At 41.9% G+C, this 14,600-nt stretch overlaps 1 protein-coding gene across 2 annotated transcripts; it reads right to left on the reverse strand.

Moving 5' to 3' along the window:
- Positions 1-937: 937 nt before the first annotated feature.
- On the reverse strand, positions 938-12,826 carry LOC139469582 (uncharacterized). Of its 2 annotated transcripts, XM_071251785.1 has the most exons (4): positions 12,702-12,826; positions 4,544-5,400; positions 3,808-3,853; positions 2,927-2,999 (listed from the first exon to the last, which is right to left on the reverse strand). In XM_071251785.1, the coding sequence occupies exons 2-3, from the start codon at positions 5,344-5,346 to the stop codon at positions 3,838-3,840; spliced, it is 819 nt and encodes a 272-aa protein (XP_071107886.1). In that variant the 5' UTR covers positions 5,347-5,400; positions 12,702-12,826; the 3' UTR covers positions 2,927-2,999; positions 3,808-3,837. The 2 variants fall into 2 exon arrangements, with proteins under 2 accessions (XP_071107887.1, XP_071107886.1); XM_071251786.1 differs by lacking the exon at positions 3,808-3,853 and having other exon boundaries at positions 938-2,999.
- Positions 12,827-14,600: the final 1,774 nt, after the last annotated feature.

The raw sequence follows: 14,600 nt of genomic DNA on the forward strand, positions 1-14,600 counted from the left end.
GCGGCCGTTTAGTTCACAAATATGTATATATCTCTAATCGCTGACACGGTGAAGTAACATGCAACTTGTTTCTATAACAACGTTACAATACACCACAATGTCGGACTGTGACACCACTGTGTAAGTCACACCTTGTGTTCCGTGAGCTTCCCCTAGTTACATAAGTATCTGTGAGTTATTGAAGGATATCGTTTAACGTCAGGTTTGTGGGAGTCATAAACATAGAGTACGCAGATGGTGTTGTTTTAACAGCTTGAATCTAACTTACCACCTTTAACAGTTTTTGTTTGTTGTCAGCAATATTCCATCTATATGACGGCAGTCTGTAAATACGTGACAATCGGCATTCAGTATCAACACTACATTCATATCATTGACAAAGATTATCCGAGATTCTTGCATGGATTGTACCATTCCCGACCTTTGTACTCACTAAACACAACTGTCTTCCAGAGAAAGGTTTTCCTTCTTTTTTTGGCTTGTCCGTTGGGAATATCTGGCAGATTTGTTTAATCAACGTCACGCGAGGCGTCAGAACAGAGGCTGTGAACGACTGGTGCGTCAGTTACCCTGCACAGTAAACCCAGCGTGTTGCTCGGAACACAGACGGGAAACGTCTAACCATTCCGGGGATGTGGAGGAGTATTTTATGGCACTTCCTTATCTCGTGTGAACGCTGCATGAGCTGGTCTGTGGGGTCTATCACAGCAACGGTTCAGGGCAAGACCTCAACTACATGCGTGTTCAGGGATCTAACACATTGTATCGCTGTACAAGAGTTGCGTCCCTTAGACGTGTCAGAATAGTCTGATCGTGGATTCATGCTCCATGGTCCGTCAGCTGCTCGCAGGTTTTACCGAACTGGAGCATTTCCGACCTGTGTCACGGCTTGATGATAAGAGTCACGTGAACAAGCATTTATGAGGTCAGGTGTAGGTTTATTGGAACAACGTGATTCTTTCTTTGACGTTAATATCATTATGACGTAGGAGAGCAACGCCCCTTGACATTGAGAGGCTACATACAGAGATCGCATGCACCGAGACGAGGGTCTTTAAAGCACTTTACAACATGTGTTATTTATTCAGCAGGTATTTTTGAAATGCTGTACAAACATGAACATGCACAAAATGATTGACAAAACATTTCATACAACCAGATTCACCCTTGACATGAAAAAATATGCATGCAATGTATATTATTACATGTACTGATAGTTAATTACATATAGTCTTTATCCCAATCTCCCATTCAATGAAAACGGTGTTATCACATGATCGTGTGCCTTTTGGTCACATTCATATCACATATGTGAAGTTGGTTAAAATGGAGATGTTAGCAGTGGTATAAAGCAATGATATCACAGATGGTATGGGAGCAGGTAAACCCGTCGTAGAAGAAGGCAGAACGTGAGGCTAGATCTGGAGCACAACGCAAACTGTGTTTCAACGTCCAACTTCCAGTTTCCACACATCCTGCCCCGAATGGTCAATAAATATAAATTGTCAATGCAAGAGAATAAACAGTTTAGATTATCCGCGAAACAGATTCCCTTTGGTGTAAAGGGCAAAATACCTGTGGAAATTATATGAATGGTCCAATGAAAATCAGTGATGACAACCGGTGTTTGCGAAAAGAGTAAGCAAGTCCTGCCCTACCGGTAGCACCCACCATTCACACAGTTTGCATAAAAAGGCAAGTCTTTATTGTATGTCCCGCACAGCAGTACACAAGCCAGGCGACGGTGGCCTGTACACAAAGCGTCGTCCGCCATGGATTGCTCCGTGGGAAACTTCTCTACGAGTGAACCTTTAACTGTTTGCTTCTGTTCTGTTCTGCCACGCTTCATCCTGTCGGTCCGTCGATACATTTGTTCCAGAATGGTTAGTAAGAAAGGTTAGTGTTGTGTACTCAAAATAGACAAATGGAACGAAATTTGGTTAAAATATCTGATCTAACTCATATAAAACGTAATCATTTAAGCAAGTTAGTGCAATACAAACCACACATGATCTAGCCATGTACCCGAAATGTTGTGAATTGTGGACACTGCAAGTACCGGACACACGGATCACCGGACACATGCACCACAATAGTCAATCAAAGTGGTTGCAGTCATCATCTTGACTTTCACAAACTGTTATGAGATAATTTAGTTCAGCAGTTTGAAATGTACCATAGCTTGAAATAAACACATGCAAATCTTATTTTCTAGTCACGACATTTTTAGCAAATGAATTGGATTTTAACACTTTTCAAACGAATTGATCTTTCTTATGCATGACGTCTTCAGCTGATGCCTCTGCTTCCCTTCCATGTCTTCTAAGGATGCCACACACGCGGTCCTGCTGAAACATCGTCTGTAACCTCATTGTGGTGCTGCCACTCAAGTCTCTCAAGTATCAAGAAGCGGTGTGCTGTCTTTGTCTACATGTGCCCCAACTCTGTCAAGATGACGGAGCGGTATGCTACGTTATGCTGCCATTCAGTCTCTCAAGTATCAAGAAGCGGTGTGCTGTCTTTGTCTACATGTGTCCCAACTCTGTCAAGATGAAGGAGCGGTATGCTGTCTTTGACTACATGTGTCCCAACTCTGTCAAGATGAAGGAGCGGCATGCTGTCTTTGTCTACATGTGTCCCAACTCTGTCAAGATGCAGGACTGTCTGTGTCTATATGTGTCCCAACTCTGTCAAGATACAGGAGCATAGTGCTGTCTGTGTCTACATGTGTCCCAACTCCGTCAAGATATAGGAACGGTGTGCTGTCTGTGTCTACGTGCACCGGAAGCCGAGGTTTTAACTTGACACAAAAAAAACAACTGAAAACAAACATGTCCACCAGACAGTTATGCATCATGCAAACTGGTTGATACCCGTTCTTGATTTCGAGGTCCACATGATGTCATAACACTGATGCAAATCTGGAGGCCCTGACGCCGGTTCTAGCAGCCGACGTGTGCACCAACACAGGCCGGGCCGTGATGCTGCCAGCGTCCTCCCTGAAACATCAACCAGCAACTGCTGTCATTTGTCATCGCCGACGGTGATCTATACATAATGCTGAAGGCGTAGTTGTCCCATTGGGTACTACAGCAATGGCCCCTAGTATCTTTCTGTATGTATGAATGTTCTTTGGCCGAAATCAGAATATCTAAATGTACCCAAGCTTCAGGTCCACAGAGCTGTACTCAATACTCGCTTCAGGTCGACAGAGCTGTACTTAATACTCGCTTCGGTTCCACATAACTGTACTCAATACTCGCTTCAGGTCGACAGAGCTGTACTTAATACTCGCTTCGGTTCCACATAATTGTACTCAATACTTGCTTCAGGTCAACAGAGATGTACTTAATACTCGCTTCGGTTCCACATAATTGTACTTAATACTTGCTTCAGGTCAACAGAGCTGTTCCGAACTTATATAAATGAACTTATCAATATTAACCAAAACAAATGTGAGTCAAGGATTAGCAGAATCGAAACACTAACCAAGAACTGCAGCGTGCACGGAAACGGTGAATTGTGTTAGTTCTGATAACGCTAGAACTGAAATATGTTAGTCAAACGTGAACATTTCTCAAGAGGGGGTGGGAGAGAGGGGAAACACTGGGAACAACCGAGGGGACAATCAAGCACGTAGCCCTTACTATCTTACTACCAGGAGTCACCACCAGGTTCGCTTACAGGACGATGATGTCAATGTCGTGGTCTCCGTCCTCTCTACAGATGCAAGATGCTACATGGTTAGACAACGTCTACAACTACGTCACGTGACTAGTGGGCTACATTACGTCACTATAACATTACCCATATATGGACATGCAGCATTCCCGTTTGTTAAGTGAGCTTAGATCTAGAATATAATAAACATTGATGGTTACACACATTCAATACGACAGTATTTTACCTAAATGTTAGAATATACAGGTAACATTGATATGAATTATCGCATCCACAAAATTCTGACATTCGGAAGTAATACTACACCGAGGATGGGCAGATTCGTTAAGCCACACTGCCAGTTCTTTTCTATTTACAATTTCAATGATAAAGGAGTGTATGTTGCGCAAAGCCGCAGCCAGCAAATGTTCCAGCCACATAACGGTCCATCGGTCGAGCCAGAACCTTGACAGGCAACGATCCTCATCATCATCTAGTGCGATGACCCACATCATCAGGTGCGATGACCCACATTATTGGGTGCGATGTCCCACATTATCTGGGTGCGTTGACCGACTTCATCGGGTGCGATAACCCACATCATCAGGTGCGATGACCCACATTATTGGGTGCGATGTCCCACATTATCTGGGTGCGTTGACCGACATCATCGGGTGCGATGACCCACATTATTAGGTGCGATGTCCCACATTATTGGGTGCGATGTCCCACATTATCTGGGTGCGATGACCCACATCATCATGTGCGATGACCCACATCACCAGGTGCGATGACTCATCCCAACACACTACTCCTACTACCACAACCACCCCGACTACCACAACCACTAAGTCCACTACTACCCCAGAGCCGGTTTACTCACCTCCTGCCCCCCGAGGGCGTGTCGGGGAAGTCAACACTGAGACGCTCCGAGGCCGAGTCTCCAATATCTGACATCGACATGGATCTCTTCATTTGGAGACTCTCCTCAGAACCTTGGTTGTCATGGAGACCCAACATTCGTAAATGTTTTTTAGTCAGTGCTAGTTTTGGTGGTGCAGGAGGTGGCACGAATTTCTCAAATCCTTTCGTACTCTCAGACTTAGTCCGTTTGTGGAGCTTCCTAACCCCGTCCTTCTCCCTCTCTTTAATGGACTGCTCGAACCTTGCACGTCCATCCTCCTCCTTCACCGGCGGAAGAATAGTCTTAGACTTTTCACCGTGTTTCCGCTTCCGCTTCTTCCTGGGGCGGTAAGGTAGCTCCGATTCCGCTGCTAAAGAAGATGGGGGTAGTTTGACCAAGCGCATCTTCACATCGCTGTTTCCGTTTCCGGAAACCATAGACGAGGATGAAGGCGGCCTGGGTCTGGGTGTGTGGAGCACGGGATCCTCCGTGTCCGACTTCACTTGGTTAATGTGTGTGGAAGGAGCGAGTCGGTGCGCCAGTCTCATCACTATTGCTGCGGTGATGCACACTACTGACACGCATGTGAGGACGAAGCCACATATATGGAAGACCCCGATATCTGGCTGCGTCATGAAGGCAAACCCCAGGAGCACGGCTGAAGGGGGGAGCAGGGGGATGCCGAAACATAGCAACACCCCCTCCCGACACTGACACACGCGCTTTCGCCATATTGCAGGTGCCCGGATCAATGGCTTCTTCCGGGTTACTTGACTGGTCATGACGCGTACCAAACTGCAGTGTTAGACAGATCTGTCATGACGGGAACACTATTGCTGAAACATTAACACACTGTTAGATAGATCTGTCATGGCGGGACCACTATTGCTGAAACATTAACACACTGTAAGATAGATCTGTCATGGCAGGGCCAGTATTGCTGAAACATTAAAAGTCTCTTAGACTGATCTGTCATGACGGGACCACTATTGCTGAAACATTAACACACTGTTAGATAGATCTGTCATGGCGGGACCACTATTGCTGAAACATAAACACACTGTTAGATAGATCTGTCATGGCGGGACCAGTATTGCTGAAACATAAACACATTGTTAGATAGATCTGTCATGGCGGGACCCCTACTGCTGAAACATTAACACACTGTTAGATAGATCTGTGATGGCGGGACCCCTACTGCTGAAACATTAACAGACTATTAGATAGATCTGTCATGGAGGGACCACTATTGCTGAAACATAAACACATTGTTAGATAGATCTGTCATGGCGGGACCACTATTGCTGAAACATTAACACACTGTTAGATAGATCTGTCATGGCAGGACCAGTATTGCTGAAACATTAACACACTGATAGGTAGATCTGTCATGGCAGGACCATTTTTGCTGAAACATTAACAGACTGTTTCACTGATCTGTCATGGCGGGACTAGTATTGCCGGAACATTAACAGACTGTTACACTGATCTGGCATGGCAGGACCAGTATTGCTGAAACATTAACACACTGTCAGATACATCTGTCATGGCGGAGCAAGTATTGCTGAAACGTTAACCCACTGTCAGATACATCTGTCATGGCGGCACCACTATTGCTGAAACATTAACACACTGTCAGACTGATCTGTCATGGCGGCACCACTATTGCTGAATCATTAACACACTGTCAGACTGATCTGTCATGGCGGAGCAAGTATTGCTGAAACGTTAACCCACTGTCAGATACATCTGTCATGGCGGCACCACTATTGCTGAAACATTAACACACTATCAGACTGATCTTTCATGGTGGCACCACTATTGCTGAAACATTAACACACTGTCAGACTGATCTGTCGTGGCGGAGCAAGTATTGCTGAAACGTTAACCCACTGTCAGATACATCTGTCATGGCGGCACCACTATTGCTGAAACATTAACACACTGTCAGACTGATCTGTCATGGCGGCACCACTATTGCTGAATCATTAACACACTGTCAGACTGATCTGTCGTGGCGGAGCAAGTATTGCTGAAACGTTAACCCACTGTCAGATACATCTGTCATGGCGGCACCACTATTGCTGAAACATTAACACACTATCAGACTGATCTGTCATGGTGGCACCACTATTGCTGAAACATTAACACACTGTCAGACTGATCTGTCGTGGCGGAGCAAGTATTGCTGAAACGTTAACCCACTGTCAGATACATCTGTCATGGCGGGGCCAGTTTTGCTGAAACACTAACAGACTGTTAGACAGATCTGTCATGGCAAGATTAGCATTCCTGAAACATTAGAACAATGTTAGACTGATCTGTCATGGCGGGACCAGTACGGCTGAAATATTAATTTAACACATTGTCAGACATATCTGTCAGGTTTAGACAAGCATTGCTTAAGTATAAACACATTATCAGACAAATCTGTCAGGTTTAGACCAGCATTGTTGAAATATAAACACATTGTCAGGCAGATCTTTCATACTTGGACCAGTATTGCTGAAGTATAAACATACTATGAAACAGACCCGTCATGTTTAGACAACCATTGCTTAAGTATAAACACATTGTCAGACAGTTCTGTCATGTTTAGACCAGCATTGCTGAAACATAAACACATTGTCAGCCAGTTCTGTCACGTGTAGACCAGCATTGCTGAAACATAAACACATTGTCAGACAGATCTGTCAGGTTTAGACCAGCATTGCTGAAATATAAACACATTGTCAGGCAGATCTTTCATACTTGGACCAGTATTGCTGAAGTATAAACATACTATGAAACAGACCCGTCATGTTTAGACAACCATTGCTGAAATATAAACACATTGACAGGCAGATCTGTCAGGTTTAGACCAGCATTGCTGAAATATAAACACATTGTCAGCCAGTTCTGTCACGTGTAGACCAGCATTGCTGAAACATAAACACATTGTCAGACAGTTCTGTCATGTTTTGACCAGCATTACTTAATAACACATTGTCAGACAGATCTGTCAGGTTTAGACCAGCATTGCTGAAATATAAACACATTGTCAGGCAGTTCTTTCATATTTGGACCAGTATTGCTGAAGTATAAACATACTATGAAACAGACCCGTCATGTTTAGACCACCACTGCTGAAATATAAACACATTGTCAGGCAGATCTGTCAGGTTTAGGCCAGCATTGCTGAAATATAAACACATTGGCAGACATATCTGTCAGGTTTAGGCCAGCATTGCTGAAATATAAACACATTGTCAGACAGTTCTGTCATGTTAAGACCAGCATTGCTGAAATATAAACACATTGTCAGACAGTTCTGTCATGTTTTGACCAGCATTACTTAATAACACATTGTCAGACAGATCTGTCAGGTTTAGACCAGCATTGCTGAAATATAAACACATTGTCAGGCAGTTCTTTCATATTTGGACCAGTATTGCTGAAGTATAAACATACTATGAAACAGACCCGTCATGTTTAGACCACCACTGCTGAAATATAAACACATTGTCAGGCAGATCTGTCAGGTTTAGGCCAGCATTGCTGAAATATAAACACATTGGCAGACATATCTGTCAGGTTTAGGCCAGCATTGCTGAAATATAAACACATTGTCAGACAGTTCTGTCATGTTTAGACCAGCATTGCTGAAATATAAACACATTGTCAGACAGTTCTGTCACGTGTAGACCAGCATTACTTAATAACACATTGTCAGACAGATCTGTCAGGTTTAGACCAGCATTGCTGAAATATAAACACATTGTCAGGCAGTTCTTTCATATTTGGACCAGTATTGCTGAAGTATAAACATACTATGAAACAGACCCGTCATGTTTAGACCACCACTGCTGAAATATAAACACATTGTCAGGCAGATCTGTCAGGTTTAGGCCAGCATTGCTGAAATATAAACACATTGGCAGACATATCTGTCAGGTTTAGGCCAGCATTGCTGAAATATAAACACATTGGCAGACATATCTGTCAGGTTTAGACCAGCATTGCTGAAATATAAACACATTGGCAGACATATCTGTCAGGTTTAGACCAGCATTGCTGAAATATATACACATTGTCAGACAGTTCTGTCATGTTCAGACCAGCATTGCTGAAATATAAACACATTGTCAGACAGATCTGTCATGTTTAGACCAGCATTGCTGAAATATAAACACATTGTCAGACAGTTCTGTCATATTTAGGCTAGCTTTGCTGATATATAAACACTGTCAGAAAAGTGTCATGCTTAGGCCACCATTGCTGAAATATAAACACATTGTCAGACAGTTCTGTCATGTTTAGGCCAGCTTTGCTGATATATAAACATTGTCAGAAAGTCGTCATGCTTAGGCCACCATTGCTGAAATATATACATATTGTCAGACAGTTCTGTCATGTTTATGCCAGCTTTGCTGATATATAAACAATGTCAGAAAGTAGTCATGCTTAGGCCACTATTGCTGAAATATAAACACTGACAGAAAGGTGTCATGCTTAGGCCACCATTGCTGAAATATCAACACATTGTCAGACAGTTCTGTCATGTTTAGGCCAGCTTTGCTGATATATAAACAATGTCAGAAAGTCGTCATGCTTAGGCCACCATTGCTGAAATATAAACACATTGTCAGACAGTTCTGTCATGTTTAGGCCAGCTTTGCTGATATATAAACAATGTCAGACAGTTCTGTCATACGTAGACCAGCAAAACACTTGTTTTCAAGTCATGTAATTTAGTTTGAACCTGTTTTGTGTTTGTCTCTATGCCAGGAGAGACAACGTGGTGAGTGAGTGAATGAACAGCTTAAACTCACCTTATCTATAATCCTTTATATTGGCGTTATTAAAAAATATAGGTTTACTAAGGCGTTATCAGTGTCAGAACTGACGTGAGTAATGAATGAATTATAGGCCGTCTTCACATGTATAAATATTAAGTCCCAGCTGCTGTCTGAAGACGGACGTGATGCAAGGAGTGGCGGGAAGCTATTTGTTTGAACAGATCTTATCTATTTAGCTCGGCGCTGGGTCATGTACCCACGTAACTGTACACCATGGCGGACAGCTGCGGTCGCATTATACACGCAGTTATGTTTGTTTGTTTGTTGATATTGCTAAGGGCATCATTCACTCACTCTACTGACAGTTCTGTTTTTTGTCTATGACCGCACTGGTGAGTAATTCAATCGGCGTATTCCTTCATTTTGGATATTTCTCTATACATGTCTGTAACGTATTCACGCGTAAGTGGCATTTCTATAGTCTGCTGATATTTTTTGTTGAAGTTTTGTTTGTTTGTTGGGTTGTTTAACGCTGCACTCAGTAATATTCCAGATCAATGATGGCGGTAAATAACCTGGACCAGAGAACACAGCATCAAGTCAACGAATCTGACCTGCCAATCCCATGATTCGCAAGCATGGTTTGCTGAAGACCCAGATCGTCACGGGGACAGAATACCCTCAAACCTGGTATCATTACTATTTAATAGTAATTCATAAACGCATGGATATAGTCGGAATCGTACAATGGACTCCGCCTTTGATAGAGATTTATAATTCTTATTGAAATTAGTTCTGTCGCTTTTATCATGATACAGATGTCGTCATAGTTCTGTTATAATGCTAGATAGATCTATATAATGGCAGCCATTTGTTTCAATAAATATGTAACGCTTATACAATACCTGTGGGCCGTGTCCATGAGACGCATTGAGCATGTACCTCGGTGATGTGGAATTTTGCCCTATAGAAATAGCCTTAGTAGTAGTAGTAGTAGTAGTAGTAGTAGTAGTAGTAGTAGTAGTAGTATTTACAGATTAAAATAAAAAATGCAGCAAAGAGGGTTTGGGTGATCCTGGCACAGTCAGGCTGGTAAGGTTCATCATCAGCTCAGGGCCCTTGCCCCCTCGACATGCAGCCCAGACAGCGAATAGGACTTCTCCCAGGAAGCGCTGCCTAGTCAAACCCACCCAGAACTTTTCGGAGAATGTGAAGACTCCCCAACACTGCAGTCTTCTGCATTATCCAGATTAACCAGAAGGGCTGTATTCCTGGTAACAAACACGGGTACTCTCCCAATGTCAGTCAACAGATTGGGAGGTACCAAACCGATGACACTGAGAACAATGGTGAGTCGGACAACTTGGTACTTGGGATGCAAGCGTGACATTTCAAAAGCGAGGTCCGCATATTTGCCATGTTTTTCCTGAATCTTGTCAATCACATAAGTGTCAAAGGGGACAGAAAATTCAATGATATAAATGATATAATTGGATTTATCAAAAAGGACAAGATCAGGTTTGTTAGCCTGTATACGTCTATGGCTGTAAATGTAAGCCTCTTCCAAAGAATTTAGTATTTATCTACATATCCCGTCCGTACCATGGGTGGACCTCTGTGTCAAAACCACAAGCATGGCGAAGACGGTAATAAAATAATCGAGCTACACCATCATGTCGTTTAAGGTACTGTGTTTGTGCCAAAGCTGACAACGTGTTGGGCAGTCTCATTCAATTCAGTACATAATCTACATTTCATATTTACATTTTGATGCAAAATCACACATTGGCGGTTTCGAGTGGAAAGTGACTGGTCCTGAGCAGCAAACAGAAAGCCTTCAGTTTCACTTTTCAGGCCAGACGACTTCACCCAAGCGAAGGACTCTGCAGGATTGCTTATCTTCTCAACACACTGCACATAAACTTTATAGAAATAGAAATATAGAATAGGCTATAGGATAGAATAGGCTATAGACTAGGATATAGAAATAGGCTACAGAAATAGCCTCATTATTATTATTATTATTATTATTATTATTATTATTATTATTATTATTATTATTATTTCATGGAACCATAACCAAGTATATTACTGCAATGCTCATGTTACGCCCGTCTACCTTGTGGGCGTGGACAGGTGCTGGTCACAATGACGGCACACGGTGAACAAACACTCTATAGTGGGACCAGGTTTCCAATGCTCACGGATAACTGTGTCACCTTACAGCTGCCTCTAGTCTGACAAAGCGTCTATTCCTGGATAGTACACAACAGTTAGCGTTATGATAATGCTGACGATCATACCGCGACAAAAGTGCAAGTGTCAAAGTCTACTCAGCCCAGTCACAGCGGGACCTTGTCAATCTTTCAGACAGGATCGTTTAACATAAGCTTGTTTCGACAATCGTGAGAATAAGACGCTTTCATGTCCACTCTAGTACCCAACCTACAACATATACATGACACAAAACTGTAGTGTTCGTATCACCAGTGATATGTCAGACGAACACGGAGGTATATGTATGTATATCGATGCTTAAAGTGAAGGGCGGCGGGCTAGTTTCGTCTTAAATTGACTCACGACACCGAAGACCTAGGTTCGATCCCCAACATGGGTAGTCTTGAAAACCCACATTTAGTGTCCCTGTCGTGATATTATGAAATATTGCTACATGCGGCGTAAAACGATACTCACTCGCTACGATTAGAATACATGTTCAAAATCTCTACAAACATTGGTACCACATTATGTAGGGTCAGCGTGGCTTTGTGTAGGGTGTCAGGTGACCTGGTTATTCCTGTGCAAACTCACAACAATGCCGTCGTAACTAAACACCAAATTCACTGAGGGTAATCTGTAGATCCGACAGTTTAAACTGTGGGTATATGAGCCCTGCTAGCTCCACGAATGTGACCGATCGATAAGAACACACCGTTCTACTCCACAAGGCCACGCCAGCCTGGGTCATTTGTACTGACGGGAATATACAAGACAGCACCGTTTGTAATCAAAATATCTTACAATGTGTGACAATATTTGACTGTTAATGGTTATAGACACATTATATACATATATGACCAGAACGAGAAAACGTTTTTTAAAGTGTTCTAAAATACATTCTGCAGCTAACACACAGATTACATTTACAGAAACAATGTCCCGTTGCTTCAACAGGTGCCCTAACTGTCATTATATACAAACTTCATTATATCAGCACACGTTTTCATATCGTTTGCCTTGAGATCAATATCGTATTTTACCGATGTCTACTCTAAGTCAAATCATATATGCCACACTGATTAACAGCATATAATAAATAATGACAATTATTGATTTCACATAAACTATCGATCACAAACCTTTTTTTATGCGATGTCGAGCTAGAGAATATGTAATCCAAGCCGTGATATGTCGACATACATGTTTGTATGTAGTCAACAATAGTGTCCTAGGGCGCGGCCATGTTGTTTACCCGTTGCCCTGTACACCGCGATGCGGTATAACCCGGACACGCCGGGTACACCGGGTATAAACCAAGCGTCTCGGCTCGTCTCGGTTGACACAGGCTCCGGGAGTAATTCAAGACGTTCTTTAAGTGGGCGGTCGATACAGGCATACAATACCTCACACATTACCCCGAGGGGAGGCTCCGGGGGATTATCGTTTTCGGTTCTAATTTCAAATCGTTAATTCTCTTCCAACCATTTGTGGTTGTACAAGAGCCATATTACAACAGATATAATAAGAATATCAATGTAACTGAGACTTGTATCAATCGTTTTGAGAGATGTGTAAATACAAGGTTTGCATCGTTGGACAGAACCTTTTCAACACATGTATTTCTTGTAAGAATGTATATTATTGAGCCGATTAATAATTGTCTTGAGATTATGACTGGAACGAGAAGAACAGAAGAGAAGCTACTGAACTATTTTCAGATTCCATACCCACCCAGCTACAGGCCTGTCTCAATGTTAAAATTGTGATTCTATGTTCTGAACTTACACAGCCTATTGCTGTCTATTCAGGAATCTTCTATCCACGTTAGAGTGATCCCCTAACACTGCCTCTACCTTTGCAACCAATTCTGAGTTAATGGATAATGGACTATGGACAATAAACGACATGCCACAATTAGTTTGAATATTTTCTACCGTATTACGCGACTTACTAGTAATAGTATTTTTTTCTAATTTCATTAAATAGCAGATATTTCGCAATACTGATGGAGGGATAAAATAAGTAACAGATATATTGTGCAAATCTTTTTTTTTTTCTTTTTTTTTCAAATTTTTTATTCAGTCATTGCACATGATACATAAGCACTTGGAGAGCAATGCAGTTTTACGAATATCGATCTTTCTCAAAAGGATATGGTACAGAGGAGGCCTAAAGCATAATCCACATCATGGTACAGAAGAGGACATAATCCATATCATGGTACAGAAGAGAACATAATCCACATCATGGTACAGAAGAGAACATAATCCACATCATGGTACAGATGAAGGCATATTTATGTATAGAATTAAGGAGATGCGGTATTTATGGTACATCAAATTATGTTGCAAACATCAAGTGAATAAGTTATTTTGCAGTTTGAGGAAACAAAGCCCATTTTCTATTAAAGGCAAAGAAGTCGTTTTTTCTACGTGCAATATGATATTCAACGTCATAGATACTTCTTATTGTGTTCTTAAAAGCAACAAAGTCAACATTTTCATTCTTAATACACTGGACAAAGATAAATCTTTTAGCAGCTACAATCAAATGGTTAATTAATACATCAGAGGTACCAAAGAGGAGCTCGTTGTCAGTTATAAAGATATTTCTATGCAAGATATGAGTCAAGTAAATACAGAAATCTGACCAAAAATTCTTAACAACATGACACTCGATATAAACATGAAAAATATTTTCTTTGTGAGTATGACACATAGAGCACTCGTCGTTATCAATAAGTTTGTGCAAATCTTTGTTTAATCTCTTAATTATGTGTCTGTGTGGGAGGGGGGGGGGGGGGGGGACTTGCCGAATATACCGTATATTATCTAATTTTCCAAAGCGGTGGTAATTCTTTTATGTATTTTCGGTAATATTTAATTTCTGGTAACAGCATACTTCACACGAGAGGATAAGTACTACCATCACATCAACTATGGAAAACCTCGACGTCAGAGGACAATCAGTCTCAATTATCTGCCGAAGGAGATTCCATTGGGTGTAAAAGAGGTGAAAATGATATAAATGGATAACTG

This window comes from Haliotis cracherodii, unplaced genomic scaffold, assembly GCF_022045235.1.
Source record: "Haliotis cracherodii isolate W230 unplaced genomic scaffold, xgHalCrac1.p SCAF_2, whole genome shotgun sequence".
In the NCBI taxonomy this organism is placed as follows: domain Eukaryota; kingdom Metazoa; phylum Mollusca; class Gastropoda; order Lepetellida; family Haliotidae; genus Haliotis; species Haliotis cracherodii.

What these genes read in the sequence shown, in the direction of transcription:
- LOC139469582 (XM_071251786.1), bottom strand. Translation starts at nt 5,346, where the DNA reads ATGACCAGTCAAGTAACCCGGAAGAAGCCATTGATCCGGGCACCTGCA. An exon ending in ACGCCCTCGGGGGGCAGGAG is followed by an intron (nt 3,000 to 4,543) that starts GTGAGTAAACCG and finishes TTGATGTTTCAG; the next exon opens with GGAGGACGCTGGCAGCATCA.